The sequence below is a fragment of the Hyaena hyaena genome, unplaced genomic scaffold (genome assembly GCF_003009895.1).
Source record: "Hyaena hyaena isolate Hyena2069 unplaced genomic scaffold, ASM300989v1 scaffold_86, whole genome shotgun sequence".
Classification (NCBI taxonomy): Eukaryota; Metazoa; Chordata; class Mammalia; order Carnivora; family Hyaenidae; genus Hyaena; species Hyaena hyaena.
In genome coordinates this window covers 2,851,246-2,868,866 of record NW_024080721.1, presented here as the reverse complement: position 1 = coordinate 2,868,866, position 17,621 = coordinate 2,851,246, and the positions used below count along the sequence as shown (strand labels likewise).

General features: G+C 42.7%; 1 protein-coding gene across 6 annotated transcripts in view; it reads left to right on the top strand.

Moving 5' to 3' along the window:
- Positions 1-11,204, top strand: part of LOC120233337 (nuclear body protein SP140-like protein) — a 99,431-nt gene extending 88,227 nt beyond the window's left edge. For 5 of the 6 annotated variants that reach the window (XM_039234509.1, XM_039234508.1, XM_039234507.1 and 2 more), the window contains 7 exons: positions 2,545-2,583; positions 4,469-4,510; positions 7,088-7,203; positions 8,614-8,734; positions 9,017-9,088; positions 9,634-9,774; positions 10,917-11,204. In XM_039234509.1, coding sequence (XP_039090440.1) covers positions 2,545-2,583; positions 4,469-4,510; positions 7,088-7,203; positions 8,614-8,734; positions 9,017-9,088; positions 9,634-9,774; positions 10,917-11,042 — 657 coding nt within the window. In that variant the 3' untranslated portion in view covers positions 11,043-11,204. The remainder of the gene's footprint in view (positions 1-2,544; positions 2,584-4,468; positions 4,511-7,087; positions 7,204-8,613; positions 8,735-9,016; positions 9,089-9,633; positions 9,775-10,916) is intronic. The other variant, XM_039234505.1, reaches the window with a different exon arrangement.
- Positions 11,205-17,621: the final 6,417 nt, after the last annotated feature.

Sequence of the window (17,621 nt, the reverse complement as noted above, 5' to 3'; positions counted from 1 at the left end):
CAGGTACTTCCTTGATGCAGTAGGTGACACACCATCCTTGTCCCCAGAGGACTGCACAGTACATGGTGCTGTAGGAGGGGTGCTGGCAGGAAGAGATGCAGTAACTCCAGGGAGGGAAGGTTATTTCTGACCTTGAAGTTGAGGACAGTTTCATGGAACAGTTTGCACTGAGCCAAGCCTTTTCATTTTTTAATTTTTAAAATTTTATGCCTTTATTTAGGGTGGCTCAGTCGGTTAAGTGTCCCACTTTGACTCAGGTCATAATCTTGCAGTTTGTGAATTCAAGACCCGCATCAGGCCCTGTGCTGACAACTGAGACCCTGGAGCCTGTTTTGGATTTTGTGTCTCCCTCTCTTTCTGCCTGCCCCGCTCCTCAAAATTAAATACACATTTAAAAATTTTTAATGATTAAAAATAAAAAATAAATTTATTTACATTTAAGTTATTTAACATATAGTGTAATAATGATTTTGGGAGGAGAATTTAGTGATTCATCACTTAATTATAATACCCAGTGCTCATCCCAACAAATGCCCTCCCTAATGCCCATCACCCATTTAGCCCATCTTTATCTCCCCCCACCCTTCCAGCAACCCTCAGTTTGTTCTCTGTATTTAAGAGTCTCTTGTGGTTTGCCTCCCTCTCTGATTTTATCTTATTTTTCCTCCCTTTCCCTATGTTCATCTGTTTTATTTCTTAAACTTCACATATGAGTGAAATCATATATTTATCTTTCTCTGACTGACTTATTTCACTCAGCGTAATACATTCTAGTTCCATCCACACAGTTGCAAATGGCAAGATTTCATTCTTTTTGGTCACTGAGAAATATTCCATTGTGTATATACACCACATCTTCTTTATCCCTTCATCAGCCAATGGACATTTGGGCTCTTTCCATAATTTGGCTATTGTTGATAGTGCTCTGAACTGAGTCTTTAAAGAATAGTCCTGATGAGCAAAAATGTAGGAACAAGGCATTCTATATAGAAAGGATGGGATGAAAATCCTGCCTGTGATTTGTCAAAAAGTTGTGGGTTTGTTACATGGGCTGTGCAGTTGGAAGACATCTTAAGACTGGAAGAAGGTGTCTGAACCCTTCCTTTAATAATGGGGTGATCACGGGGCAGTGGAGGGTTGAGTTAGGGATGACTGACATAGGTGTGACACTGCTTTAGAAGTATTAATCTGATCAGGGGCACCTGGATGGCTCTGTCAGTTGAGCACCGAATCCTTGGTTTCGACTCAGGTCATGATCCCAGGGTCATGGAATCAAGCCCCGCATTAGGCTCTGCACTGAATGTTGAGCCTGTTTGGGATTCTTTCTCTCTCTCTCTCTCTCTCTCTCTCCCTCAGCCCCTTCCCTGTTCATGCTCTCCTTCTCTTTCAACAAAATAAAATTTTAAAAATAGAAGTATTAATCTAATCAGAGAATGCAAGATGGATTGGAGGGTGGTGTGGTTGCAGCCACAGGGACCTCAAGTAACCTTGATCACCTTTGTGCCTGATACACTCTCACTCAGCCTGCAAGGCCCAGCTTGGCCCATCTGTTTCCTGTGGCTCTACATCTGTTTCCTGGGGCTGATGTAACAACTTTTCACAACCTGGGTAGCTTGAAACAATAGAAATCTATTATCCTAATGGTTTTGATGGCCATAATCTGAAATCAGTTTCACTGGGCTCATGTCAAGGTGTTGGCAAGGCTGGTTCCTTCTGGAACCTTCCAGGGAAAATTTGTTCCTTGCCTTTTTCAGCTTCTGGAAACTGCCTGCATTTCTTGGCTTGAGGCCCTTCCTGGCATCACTCCAACCTCATGTTCTGTCATTATGTCTCCTACTACTCACTCTGACCCTCCTGCCTCCCTCACCAAAGGATGCTTCTCGTTACACTGGCCTCACACAGATAACCAGAATGATCTTCCCATTGTCAGATCCTTAATTTAATTACATCTGTGAAGTCCTTTTTACCACTTAAGTTAACATATTTGGAAGTCTGGGGATCTGACCATCTTTGGGGGCCGTTATTTAGTCTACCATACTCCCCCATCTCTGGATCCCAAAATACTCTGTAAGAGCATGGTTTACACTTCATCACCCTTGCCCATTAAATAATGACTGTTCCCACTTGTCTCCCCAAAGGCCTGGACACCTTTGTGTGCTCAAGGCTACTGAGAGCCTGCACCCTGTCTATCACTCACTGGCTATATGCCACTGGAGTAACTCTAGCATGTGAGGTATAAAAACACAAGCTGGAGAGGTCCTGAGGGGTGGAAAGGAAGCAGTGGGTGTAGAATACATTGTGAAGGAAAACCTGGTATGGCTATAAGGAGAGCAAAAGAGAGGGCACAGTTTTTAAAGTTTCCCTTAAAGCTGAGTCTGGGTAAGGAAGAACAGTATGTCAGGGATTGGGAGAGGGACCTTATTTTACATGAAGACATCTTGAATTTGTGCCGACAGTGGGGCATATCTGGAAGGCAGTTGGAAATACCAAGCTCACAAAGTAGAAACAAGGACCCATTTGGCATTAATCTCATTTCTCTTTCAGAATAAATTTCTACCAGACCCGCCAAGAAAAAAAAGAAAGGTAATTATCACATGACCTTCTACCAATGTCTCACTCCCTTGGAATGGATAATAGTCGTGTGTCACCTGGTGAAGCAAGCAACCCAAATCACATTCTCTCCCATTCTTTCATATCTTTCCTCTTCTTCACATGCGCGTGCATGCACACACACACACACACACATTCACACCGAGGACTTCTTCAAGAGATCTTTATTTAAGGGAACTTCCTATTCTTCTATGGAAATGTCATCTTAGAGGATAGAGAGGTTGGAAGGCTGATGTGCACTGGGAGAGACACTGCTGGCCCAGAAGATTTTTTCCTTTGTAGAGAGGCCCACCCCATGGACATGGTTTTGGAGCTGAGTGTCTCTGTATAAAAACATAAGGCCTCACCAGATGGGTTTTGCACACATCAGTTCTGTCTATGGAGCAAATTCTCTTTCCTTCAAAGTTGCATGTGGAGCTCACAGGCCAGTGGTTTTTGTGCTGCATGGATTCCAGGGAAGGTGTTGGGATAGTTGGTGTCTTCTATGGCTTCTCCAAGAGTACATGTGAGAGATAACTTGTATGGTGCAGAAAGGAGATGGAAGAACTTCCATTTTCCTGACTTCCAATAGAGGTGAGGTTGGCCCATTTCTGCTGCACCAGAAAGTCACGGTCTTCACCAAGCTGTTGTCAGTGGCTGCCTGCTCCACCGGCCTTATGCTAAAGACTCAGTCACTAGGGTCTCCATCCACTGGGTTTTCTGGAGAAAGAGATGCTATTTGCTCTGTTCATTAAGAGCAAACATCTCTACCCAATGCCAGGGAGCTAAGGGTTACAGCCTTGTGACCGCCTCAGTTCTTAGAGCATCTCTCCAGTGGGTCTCTTCCTTACCCAGACCCTAGGCTTCTGTCCCTTGTGTCATCAAATGACAGGTGGTGCTACTGGCAGTTTCCCTGCTCCTACGATTCTTATTAAACCTGATGGTGATAGCTGAAGTGTTCCAAGATAGTAAGATATAAAACTTCAAGCTGATCACTTACTGGCTGCTAAGAAACCTTGTCTCCTGAGTGACAACTGTGTTCATTTGTTTGTTCCCTTAAGTATCCATTCAACAAACACCTGTGGAGCAAGCACTAAGCACTAAGTATATGCTTGGCCAATGGCAGTGCACAGGAGGCCAAATGACAGACCCAAAGGATTGTTTTAATTTTGTTGTCTAATGTGGGACTATAACTATTGGTGTGGGGTGAGGTTCTAGGCCTTTCTGAGAGGCAAGAGTCATTGTGCTTCGGATCACACTGTGTGCTTATCTATGGCCTTTCTGCCTTGGGTTGGAGGTAAAAGCTGAGGCCACCATTGTTCTAGACTGAAGGAAGCCACGTCATTCCACAATATCCAAGATCAATTCAAGTTTTGGGATTTAGCAGAAAGTGAAGAGGTACTTAGCTTCAGGAAGAAGAGCTATAGGACTGGGGACTTCAGACCCATTTTATCTTCAGGGCTATGACCTAAGTGAGCTGCAAAAGACAGTGAGGGGTCTTAGGGACACTTGCATGGTGTCCAGAGCTCTGGGCACTGTAGCCACTGGAGGCTGTGGATATTCAGTCTTCAGTCCGATTCTCTCATTGCAATTCCAGCCCCATCTGTGGAATCCAGGGCCAGAGTCCCTGCATAGCTTCACAAAGGCCTGCCATGGGTCTAAGAGCCAGAGAATGGAACTTACATTGGGCCCAACTGCCAGAAACAAATAAGTTCATACTTTTTTATCCTCCACTTAGCTATATGGACCCATAAAAGCAGATATAAAACAAAGGGAGGGCTGTAGCATGAATCCTTTACACAAAGAAATCTGCTCAAATGTGTGGCAAATAAAAAATCATATGCAACATTGTCACTCATTCTTTCTCTCTTTTCTACAGATTATCCCAGAACATAGTGGAAATAACTGTGTTGACCCTTTTGTAAGTACTAATTCCCACCTGTAACCCCAGAACACTACAGGCTGTGTCCCTCCATACATTATCTGTGTCATTGCTGTGTTCCCCCAAAGCATGTGCATACACAGTTGGAGCATGTCACTGTGTGTGATGAGCAGAGAATGGCAGACACATCACCCACACCAGGGAGATGGTTCTGGAGCTGGTGTCTCTGCATGAAAACATCCTTTCCATTTGTTCAGGGAAACTTTCCTGTTTCCTATTTCCCCTCGAAAGTGAGTAGGGGAGGCAGTATGCCTCTAGAGCCAGGACTTGAAGTGCTAATAGTCAAGACTGGCCTGCAGATTAGGGGAAAGGAGCAATTTTGAGAGAACAGCAGCATTTTAAAGAAGGTGATAGGGAAGGAAAGGAAAATCCCAAACATCTACTCCACGGTGCAGGCAGATATAAGATGGTTTTAAGCATCGGTCAGAAGGAGCAGATTGGGCCAAACTGGAGAGTCCAGGGGTAGACTCTGTCACGAGTCCTGCAGAGAAATGTACACAGGGCAAGTGGGTGCCACAGAGTAATGTATGAAGGGCCCTAACGGGAAGCCATGGTGTCCGTCTGAAGGAAGCCATCAGGATGCTGAGCTGGCTAGGACTGAAGCCATCAACATGGGGCAAATCATAGACAGTTCTACTCAAACTTCTTGGCTAGTGCCAAGAAGATGTGATATTTGAAAAATAAGATCAGCAGGACTAGTGATGGATTGGATATCTGGGATGGGGAAAGGGAGGGATGCGTGTTCACTTCCAGGCTTCTCGATGGATGCTGGAGTTCTTGGTGAGGTGAGGGGCAACTGAAGAGAAGCAGATTCAAGACAGGAAGACAAGGAATGTGGTTTCAGGTGGGATGGGTTCAGACATGATGAAAGACATCTAACTGGAGGTGACGGAAAGTTGAGTTTGGATGTTTGAAGACTCAAAAGGTAACTAGAAATACAGGTTTTAAAGTTTGGGGATAGATGTGACAGGCATGGTCATGGGAGCAGTTGTGGTCATCCAGGAGAGTGAAATGAGCAGGGGACACCAGACAGAGACCCAAGGAATTCCATCATTCCAAGTGAGGAACCTGAAAAAAAAAAAAAAGAGGTAGAGGGTTAGGGAAAAATCCAAGAGAGTAGAATGTTCCAGAACAAAGCATGAAGTGTTTCTAGAAGGAAGAGGTAGAATGGTGCTCCCTGTCACTGCCTCCCTTCCTCATCACCATCAAGAGTCCCAACCACATCACTGGGTTGGCCAGTCCCCATATCTGTGCACTATTTTGCACCTAGACTGTCACATAAGGACGCAAATCCTTTTTCCAGCCCATGGTATAGACAGGATATTTTCATCTAGGTGTAGAACTGCCACCCATTGGTTGAAATGTTTTCCCACCACATAGATTTCCTCACCTGGTTCTCTTGCTGTTCAGGTGGTCCCAGGAGAGGATCTAGGTGTTCATCCTCTGGGCATTACCCCATAACAGGCACACAACCTTCTTACATAGAAATTGTAGTATGTAGGGATTCACATGTTATTGTCACATAGATTATCATACACACATGCACACACACACACACACGAGGAAAAAAATATGATTTCTTTTGTCCATCAATGGGCTCATTCCTTGACCAATTCTTATTTTGGTCTATTAATTCTATTGTATTTAACATATGTTTGTTACTCCATAGTACTTAGATACAAACACTATCAAATGCTTAACTTCATTAAATGAAATTAAGTCTGGCTAAAGGTCCCAGATATTGAGATTGGTGAAAAATTCAGCATCAACCAATTTTGTGGGCCCCTCCATCTTCCTTATATACAAAACCACCAGGGCTTCTATGTGCTGAGAAAATGAGGGTAAGGCCTCGGGCTTCAACAGTGGCAGTTGTGGTATGACCCTCCCTGGTCATTTGGAGATAGCACCTCTGCACCTTACATGCCAAGCTAAGTCATTGGGTATCTTCCCCTAGGCTCCCATAACCAAAGAGCTCTGTCATCCCCCTCGTCATCTGTGCTCATGTCTTTCCAACCCAGAGGTAGTGTCACAGGCCCAGGACCCCTCCAGGCACAGAGTCCATAGTGCAGGAACTCCTCCCCAGGTTCTTCAAATCATGGAAAATTTATGGCCAAGAAAATAGGATGCAGTGTTATGTCAGAAGATTAATCCATTATATTAAATTCTTGGTAAATCACTCTTCAATGAGTCAAGGTAGATGATGCAGTGTTGACAACTAGATAAGAAACTGTATTATATTCCTGAGCCAGGTTTTGCCAGTAGGATAATAAATTTCTCAGATTATCTTTAATCCATCCTTTGTTGTCATTGCTAGTCTGTATCAGAATCTCTGTCTTCATAAAGAAAGCTTTAATGGTCTAACAACCACTTTCTCCCAAACTTTGCTGCAGACCAGAGTGTCTTCTTCTGACATCCTCCCTCAATGTTGTTCCTTAATATTTTGAGGGCAGAAATTTGTGTCACCTTGGTACAAGCAAAGGCCATCCATTCTAAAGTCCCATGTGTTGACCTTCTGGGGATTTACTAATCCCGGTGATGTTTAATCTCCCCTTCCAGCCAGAAAACTCAAATAAATGTGAAGTGTGCCGTGGACATGGAACGCTGTTCTGCTGTGATACCTGTCCAAGGTCCTTTCATGAGACGTGTCACATCCACCCTATAGATGCTAAAAGGTTAGTGACACCTGACCCCCCTCTTGCCCTTCCTGTAGCACAATTCCTCCTGCCACCCTGCAAAGTTTATTTCTGCTTGTATGTGTCTTGATGCAGAAGGAGCAGAGTCTTAAAGTACCAGGATCCAGAAATAGGATCCAGAGCTGTTTAATAGTGCTGGCAGCGGTAGATTAATGGGAAGCAAAAATTCTTCAAGTGGTTATTAGGTGTAATAGAAAAAGATGTCACCCCCACTCGCCCACTTGGATCCCAGACTCATGAACTTTGATGGGGTTATGACACCATATATTGGCTGTTGGTTTAAAGTACTTACCTGTGATGGGAACACCAAACAGGTGACAAATCTTGGGCTGTAATGAACCCTCAGAAGGCCATTTATGCTGCATTCCTTTGGTGTAAAATCCCAGTAATTGTATCTTTGATCAGAGATGCTAGTGTGTTGGGTAATATGGAGATTCATAAGACATTCTGTAAGTGGTAGTGTAAGCAGAATTGCTATGGCCAGGGAGGATGGATGATTTCTACCAGGATTGTGTGTCCCTATGAAGACAGAGCATTGTCCCTTCATAATTGGAGAGTCTAATGTAATCTACCTTCTCCCAGGTAGTCCCAGGGAATGGCGTCATCTCAGGGATTTAGCATAAAGCTCTCTAATTGGACAATCTGCAGAGGCAGAAGACAAGTCTGTTTTATTGTTGAGCCCATGTATAGCCCCCATCCTCACATGGTGGAGCGGGCCCCTCAAGCAAGCATTGGGGTAGCCAGGGGGAGAGGCAAATGGCATATCTAGGAAGGATCACTGTATCCACTTGATTATCGAGAGCCCTTCAGCACAGGTAACCTAGCAGAGAAGAATGGAGAATAAATCTAGAGGTGAATGAAAGCTGTCTGGTACTACTCTGTTCAGAGTTTCTTTCCAAGAAATTTCTGCACTGCAGATTGTAGGCACAGATATGGCAATGCCAGAGGAAAGGATGCCTATAGCTCTGTGGTCTGGTGCTAATTCAGCAAAGTTGAGAAACAAGAACTAGTTTCCTGATTTTTACTATGATCTGATGGCTCACGAGGCCCAGGACTCCAGTGCTGAAGGTGCCAATTCTCAATTCTGTCAGGCAGGGCTCATTACCAAGCCCACAGTGACTCAGATGAACTCTAAGTTTTGAGGTGACAGACCATCACCCACCATGGCACCTCACTCAACAAAATGTCAGTCCTGGTACCACTATTAATGGGAGGGGTGTCTGGCACGTGTGCCCAAATTGAGCTCTAGTGCAGAGAGGTGTCCAAAAGAGAAGCTGGATAAAAAATGGAAACCACCAATCATTCCTGAACAGAGGACTTCAGCAGTTATAGAAAACTGTCTGATTCACAGAGAACCTACCTTTGCTTACCTTATGCCCAACCTTCCAGGGACCCATGGAGTTGCATCTTCTGCAGGATAAAAGCTTTTGAGGAAAGGTACCCACAAAGCCAGGTATGTCGCCAGGAATCTGACGTCCTGAAGAGGCGGATGCTGCCTGAGGAGCAGTTGGTGAGTTGAAATGTAAACCTGAAGTCTCCTCCTTTCTGTTGACCTGAGAGACACAGCACAGTTTTGTAGGGGCTGGAGGGATGGTGCCCAAGGGCGAACTGCTGTCCCTTTCTGTGCTTTGATCATATGACCTAACACTAAAGTTTGTATTCCAAAGAAAATTCCCATTCTGTGTTTGTTTCACCGACGACAGATCTGGGAGCTATGCATTCTATCTGAGCATATGTACACCTCATTCTCTCCAAGCTGCTTTTCACTTAAAATCTCCTCTATCTTTTGCAGAAATGTGAGTTTGTCCTTTTGAAGGTCTACGCCTGTTCAAAAAGCACCTTTTTTGCCTCAAAGCCACATTATGTAAGTAATGGCAACAAAGCTCAAAACTGGCATTGTCAAATTTGTGCTATGAATCCAATGGGTACCATTGTCATTATCTTTCATCTTATTGATGGATGTCTGGGTCAACTTACTCAGCCCTTGGCCAGTGAGGCTGCTGTCATAAGGTACCACACACAGGGCAGCTTAAACAGCAGATGTTTAGTTTTCACATTTTTATTTTCATTCATTTCTCAGCTGGAAGTCCAAGATCAGGGTGTCATTGTGATCTTACAGACTCCCACCTTCTCTTTGTGTCCTCACAAGGTAGAATGAGGAAGGGAGCTTTCTGGGGTCTTTTTATAAGGGCACCAATCCCATTTATGAAGCTCACCCTCACAATCTAATCATCTTCCAAATCCTCACCTCCCGACACCATCACAACAGGGCATTAGAATTTCAACATAGGAATGAGGGTACAGGGGTGGGGGGAACGTGCAGAGGGACAGGCACAAGCCCTCAGTCTGTAACATCCAGTAGACTGGGAACAGCGCTAATAGCCTGCCTTTTGGCACTTTGATCAACAGAGTCTGGAAGCATCTCATGGGAAAAAACTCATGTGGCTAAACAAAATCAAGAAAAAGCTGAAAATGAAATGGTACATCCAAGTGGACGGGTTTGTGCGGGACATGAACACCATCTTTCAGAACCACAGGTCATTTTACAAGGTGAGTGGCTCCCTGGGCATCCCTCTTTCTGTCCCTTAAAGCCACTTTGCCTTTCCTGGTCTTGTCTCAGAGAAATGTCACCATTTCCCTTATCATGTGGCAAGCCCACACAAGTATACATTCTGGAAATAGTCTAAAAGCCCCATGGTCTAAGGTGGGGGAAATTATAATAAGCAGAAGGTATCATTGCAAACATGACCTTAGGACCTCACAGTTTACTCACGTCTAGATACTCAGTTTTTGCCCACAGAGATTGGTAGACGAAGACCTTCTTCCAGAAGAAATGGAAATGCATGTCTTCCTGGACTTAAGTAGCTCTGTATGTGTCCCAGAAGACTCCACCTTTGTCCTGGGTTCCTACGCTTACTCAGCCAGACTAAGGGAGCCAGTGGAGGGAGACTGGGTGCCGAGGCACAGACTCTGCTCATGCACACTTTGCTGTTGCTGCTGTGTACCTGCCAGCTAGCATCCGGGCTCTCAGGGATGTATGAACAGGGGCCGCCCCCTCACACGTGGGCATCCCCCTATCTCCATTTGTTCCCAGGGCTGCAGCCTAGATAAAGAGCATGGGAGGCTGCTTCCAGACCAAACCCTCAAGGCCATGGTGTCAGGAAGGGCATCCCCTGCTGGTGCCAGGCCTCCCAGATCACTCCCCTACTAGGAGTGCAAAGGCAACTAGTATTTCTCTTCTCTAAAGGAAGATACCAAATCAAATATCTCAAATTTCAAAATCTTGGATTTCTTTACGAATTTTTAGGGCTGCATCAAAAAAGTAAACAAGGAGTATCTCAAGGGGTGAAGGAGGAAAGGGGACACCATGAATCTGCCTTCAACATTTCTGTACCTTTGTGGTCATGCAAGGCATAGGTGCTGTGTGAGAAAATCAAAGAACTAGAATTTTGAAAAAAATGAATCAATAAATTTCTGATGAAGAATTGGACTACAATATAGTACTATTTTTGCCTCTCTGCCTTCCAGATAAAGAGAAATGATTGAGTTATCAGAGAACATAAGCTACTTTTAACTGTATTAATTCTCACTTAACACGTGGGATAGTCTAAAATGAAGACTGGATTATGTGAAACAATGAGAGCCAAACTCAGCAGCAATGGTTACTCTTGTTGTTGTCTTTGCTTTTCCAGAACAACCAGAAATTCATCCGACTGGGAAGCCAAGTAGAGGATGTATTTCAGAATAACTTCAGAAACACCTTTGCAATTCAGGAAAGAAGTGAGGACAGTTCTCCGTTAGAGCCCACTCTTTCATAAAGTACACCCCCCCCCCCATCTTTAGCAGCTACATGATAATGCACTGTGGTCAAAATGTGAACATTTTGCCTGTTGCTGTGGAAACAACTTTTTCAAACAGATTTTTTATTGCCATTTCTGCTCATTTATTTTTCTAAATAAAACATAAAATTATCCTGTCAAGTTCTCTTATTGAATTATTTGCAGTGAAATTTACAATAGAAAACGTTGGGTCTTTCCATAAGGGCTCATCTTATGTGCTTCCATTTATCTGAATCTTTTATTAGGTCCTTAAATAAAACTTTCCCTTCTTTTTTCCTCTCCACGCAGGACATATCCATTTCTTTCTTTCCTTCTTTCTTTCTTTCCTTTTATTTATTTATTTATTTTTACTCTCAGGTAGTTAGTATTATTTCTTGTTATTGTGAAAGTGAACTTTTCCCCCAATGTATTTTATTACCAAGTATTGATTCTTTGTAGAAAGCTATTATAATTTATATACTGTGGTCACCGATTACCTTACTGAATACCGGATAGCATCCTTTTATGTCTCCTACTCAGTGATATCAGGTAGCAGAGAAAAACCAGTTTTCAATTCATGGATCATAACTGGTTCAGCTGATGGAAGCATTCCTCACTTGGGCCCTGAAATCTCTGACAATTCTTGGTTCTGTTGGTAAATGGCTCTGCCATGGCACCCTGGTGACCTTGCACATCTCCACATAAACCTCATAGGTAGAACTTCACTGCAGCTGATTCAGTCTAAGTCTTGGCAGACCTCTCTGTGGTCTTTCCAGAACGTGAGAGCACAGGAGGCTTGTGTAGCGCTGGGACGCGACCATGTCCCACTCACCGCCTTAACTTGCAGAGGTTATCATGACACACTCTCTCCTCACACTGTACATTCTGACCAGTTGTGAGGCCTCTGCCTCTTGTTTTAGATTAGAGCTGCTGGCTCTGTAACTGCTCCACTCTGATAGGAGTGTCAGCTGAATTTCACACTGCTGCAAATGCCATCCACATCCCCTTCTGTTTGGTGCCATTCCATGGGACAAAGGACATGGTGGACTGGCATCTTTGCTCTTCCTGCTTTTGCTGTCTATGTAAGTCATAAACTGTCTGAATCTAAAAAGGGCGCATTATATCTTTACTGGCCAGATCAGTCAGCCTTGCAGGACAGGTTCCCAGATCCAGCATCTTCTGGTTAGAGCACCTGACAAAGAATACCCCAGATTGGTAGCTGGTTCAGAGCACACACTACGTCCTTCAGGGAAACACTTCAACCGCAGGAATTTTTGTCACCAGCTGGTTCCAAAGGTGACTCTCCAACACACCACTTCATTCAATCATGAAATGTTATTGTTGGAATGGGTCATTTTGAAGATTAATTTATGTATGTTAAGTGTTTAAAATCATGTCAGAGACACATGAATGTAACATTGTGGCTACACACTAGGGATCCTGTATTCAGAATGTTAAATCAAGCAAAAGGAGGTAATTCTCGTTGTCTACTTAGCTAGTTGATAGATACTCAGACAAGTGGAGGCCATAAAAACCAAAATTGGTATGGTTCCTAGCCCTTCCCAAAGAAACTTTTGTCTCACATCCTTAAAAGATTATTGAACACTGACCCTCAGCTAATTCTGGGACCTGAAATGTCATGATGGCCTATCTGATCAAAGAGGTTCAGGCAGTAAAGGCGGTTTCAATCTCCTGGTAGACCTAGTTGGAGAAGTTTCTTAATGCAATTGATGAAAATATTTATGGGTGATTCAGAAACAAATGTGACTGAGGCTCTAGCTCCCTGATGTTATGACTGAAAAGGGAAATGGTCTCCTAAACAAGTAAAAAGTTCAGGGATCCTGCCAGAAAATAAACTTTCTGGGGTTACGGTTAGCTAGAGATATTCAATAAATTCCATCATTGACCAAGCAAAGGATTTTATTCTTGAAGATCTCTCCTTAACATATTCTATTTTTAGTCCTTTGCCTCCTGATAAAGTTCTATTTTTCATTTAGATTTAATTTTATTTATTTTTAAAAATATTTTTAAGTTTATTTATTTATTGAGAGAGAGAGAGAACAAGCAGAGGAAAGGAGGAGAGAGAGGGGGACAGAGGATCCAAAGCAGGCCCTGTGACAAAAGCAGAGAGCCAGCAGAGAGCCCAATGTGGGGCTTGAACTCATGAACTGTGAGATCATGACCTGAGCTGAAGTTGGAAATTTAACCAACTGAGCCACCCAGGTGCCACTAGATTTACCTTTTAAAAGTTACCTCCTTTTTGTTTGCTTTGTTGAACCGGGGGTATCAGTAATGTGGCTTCATTCTTTCACTATTATCCAGGATTGGTTCTTCACAGTCTCCTATTTTTATTTTGTGGCAGAAACAGTAGTGTTCACCAAATATCACATATATCCTCCTAAGTTTTCCAGCGCCTTGCATTAGGCATGTCTAAATGACTGAGACACTGACCAAGGGATTATGATTAAAAGTGGCATATGTCATTTGCAAGTTGATTCACAGAAAGTCAATGAGAATTCCCTGTGTACCCTCTCCTGCCACATTGATTATGGAGGCCTTGTTTTGAGATGACAGAGCCTAGAGATTGACCCCACCTGGTACTTGATCCCACCCCAGGAGGGCTCCCAGATCCACTGTGACTTTGAGTAAGCAAGAAGGAAATTTTCTTGTCTATGCCATTAACACTCAAGGGTTGTTTATTGCCATGGCATGACCCAGCAAGAGCTGGCTAATGTGTATTGGAAACAAGGGAGAAAAAAGCACTTGTAGCAGTGGGTATTAAGGATGTAAGACCAGGAAGGGTAGAATACAAGACTGGATAATGGAGAGGCACCTGAATGGCTCAGCCAGTTAAGCATCTGACTCTTGATTTCAGCTCAGGTCATGATCTCATGGTTTGTGAGATCCATGCTATCAGTGAGGAGCCTGCTTGGGATTCTCTCTCCCCCTCTCTCTGCTTCTCTCTCTCTCTCTCTGTCAAAATAAATAAATAAATTTTTAAAAATATCTGGATAGTGGAGACTTCATTGACACAGAAGCCCTCTCCTCTGATCAGGGCATAAGGCCCTGGCACGGGCACCTGGACGTGGTCCTGTCTGTCTATGACTGAACCGGCTCCTTGAAGCCTGGACAAAAGGATGGCATTTAGGAAATGAAGTGGAGATTCCCCAAATGCCTTAACATAGTACCAAAGAAGGGGTCAGAAGGCTCGGAGAGGGAGAAATGCTCACATGGTGTATCAATGAGACCTGAAGACATTCCACATGGCTTGTTACCCAGGTGAGCCCAGAGGACATTCCCTTTACAAAACCCATAGAAAGTGCATTGTGTGGGAGAGTTGGCATTGTTGAGACCCTCACTTTTGCCTCTCCTCTATAAACCAGAGTTGACACCAATCCAGACCCAATCTCCCCAGACCCCTCCTCCTACTCATGGCCTAGAATACCAAATAGATTGTTCCCACAAGCAAGAAACAACTTCTCTTTTACCAATTACAAATATTCAGATTCTATCTCATATGGCAGATGGCCTACTTTAATAAAAAAGGCTAAGCTAGATGCTATAAAATTTATTCTCTTACTTTTGAATGATCTAGCAAACAACTGGGTTTAATGTGTTTAGAAATTTTGTTGAAGATTCATTTGCATACCAAGAATTCTTATTTGCACACATTTCTCTTCTAACAGGCATGTCAGGAGTAAAAGTATTTCCAATATCCATGAGATCTATAAAGCATGAGAAGAAAACAGTAATTTGTACATTGAAGAGTGGTAGATCTTGATTATTTCACAAAATTCACAATCAGGATTGAGACATGTTGAATATTATTTCTCTCTACTTTCCTAAAGAAAATAAACTATGGGGCTGAGTTCTAGAAATCAAAGATAATAATTTTAGTTGTTCTTTTACTTTTTTAAGTTCTACCTTTATTTATTTTAAGAGAGAGAGATAGAGCCGTGGAGGGACAGAGAGAGAGGGAGAGAGAGAGAATCCTAAGCAGGCTCCACACTGTCGCACAGTGCCTGACACAGGACTGGAACTCATGAACTGTGAGATCATGACCTGAGCCAAAATCAAGAGTTGGCCACTTAACCGACTGAGCCACCCAGATGCCCCTCTTGTTGTTCTTTTAATTTGCTATTTGGCATTGTGAAAAGAGAAGAAGAAAGGGAAAACCTTAAACATGTGTGCTTTGGTTTCCTCATATATAAAACAGGGCTATCAACATTTGTTCTGCCTTACATCTCCTGATCATGGTGAAGTTGAAATGAGAATTTTTTTTTTTTTTTTTTTTGCAAAATCCTTTGGTAAACCACCACATACTCAATGGCATTGAGAAAGTAGAAATGAGCTCAGTCAGAGAAGCAAAAATCCGCCTTGCCATTCATGAAGCTGCAATAACAGGTAAGGAGAAAACCAGCTGCAAATTTCATGGGAAACATTCTCCTAAGAACTTGTTGCAGCTGTGAAATGTCCTAACAACCCTTCTTTGAATGACTAGTGCATTCTTACTTGCTGAGGAACTTTGTTGTCAAAATCCATACACTATCAGAAACTTGTTTGAAATTACATCAGCAAGAAAGAAAAAATCATCTCACCCTTGCTTGGAAGGTCTGTTATTTTTTTTAATGGTTATTTATCTATTTTTGAGAGAGAGAGAGAGAGAGAGAGAGTGAGAACAAGCATGAGTGGGGAAAGGGCAGAGAGAGAGGAAGAGAGAGAATCCCAAGCAGGCCCTATGCTGTCAACGCAGAGCCAGACTTCGGTCTCGAACTCATTAACAGTGAGATCATGACCTAAACTGAAACCAAGAATCATCTGCTTAACCAACAAAGCCACCCAGGAGCCCCTGAGTTATTTTGATAGAGATGAAATCTTGATTCTAATCCAGGGGCATAGCTTCCAATATGGGGTTTCCAAAGGCAACATTCCACATTTTCATAACTTTGTAGTTTTCCAGCAATAGGACCCTGGGTCCACTTCACAATCCAGACCTGATCTTTACACAGCTCTGGCTTGGTTTGAACCTATCAAATCACTGCATCCTATAAATTATACTTAAACTCCATCCTTTTCCAAACTGCATAATAACTATCTGTATCTTTGTTCGGCTCAATGTCCATGGTTCTCTGGTGTGTGTTCCTCTCCCTTGTTACAACGAGTCAATAAATCTGTTGAAATACAGGTTTGTTTGTCCCTGGTAATCTTAAACTGATTGAATCAGGACAACTTGCTGGAGGACTTCCATCAAAATCTAAAACTTGACTTTGCCTGTGGCTGTTTGACTCCTTTCCTTTCGATGGTAATTAGATAGCAAGACTTCTGACCTTTTCTGGGTTTTTGACCAAAGGATAACAGTATTATTACCCAGGAGACGAGTAATTAGCATTCTGTGCTCCACGAGAAAGATAGAGGTAGAAGAGAATGGGTGGAAAACACCATATCAATTCCAGATTTCAGTATTAATAGGCATGAAATAACTAATCACAAAGCTCTCCTTTTATGAACATGTTTCTACAGCATCAAAATATAAATATATCTATTCAGTCAACAGTGCCCATACTATTAAATATGAATTTACAATGATTTCTCATTTCTTTGCACTTGTAGGAAAAAGAAATACAGAGAATGGGGTTTTAGTGTCATTGATTCATTTTCATCTGTTTGGTGCTCAGAGTAAAATGCATCAGGAAAAAGTAGCTCTGAATTCAGATTCCTAAAATCTTCAAACCCAAGACTTGCATGCCATATCTGACACAACTTTTTTAAGTTTACTCATTTGAGAAAGAAGACAGAGAGAGAGAGAGAGAGAGAGAGAGACTGTGCATTAGTGGGTGAGGAGCAGAGAGAGAGAGAATCCCAAGTGGACTCTGAGCTATTGAACCCATGGGGCTTGAACCCATGAACCATGAGATCATGACCTGAGCTGATACCAAGAGTCAGACGCTTAACCAACTGAACTACCCAGGAGCCGCACAATTTTTGATGGTGAGCTAGAAGCTTCCTGGTTCTCTTTTCCAACATTTGTTTTCAAATCGTTGTCACTGATGTTCTCTGAATAAATGAATGAATTTCCTTATTAATTGCAGTGTGTGTGACTCCCTAACATAGAATTCAGGGAACAGAGGTTTATGAAGTTGGCCACTAACAGCATTCTGGCTGAAACAAGTTTCCTAAATTAGACCCCAAACTGATTCATGTCCTACAAGGCAATAAACCCATAATCTTTGGTATTATCTTTTCTAACAAACAAATAATATGCATCTCTACTGGACAAAAAAATCTATAAATTAACATGTAACCTCACAAAGTCAGGCCTTAATTAGTAGTAAATAACAAATCAGAACGTGCCTTTTGCCTTATTGTCTTATTGCCAAGTGTGGATAATTTTTCTTCATTGCCTGACTGACCTCAATCTGCCACTCTGAGAGAATATTACAATATATTTGATTAACAACTTACAACTTATAAAGGCTTAGACAGTTAATAGCCTGGTAAGGTTGGAGGTAAACTGCAGAAATTAATACACTGCTATAACTTTATAGGCTGGTAGAGAAGTTAACTGCAAAGGTGATATTC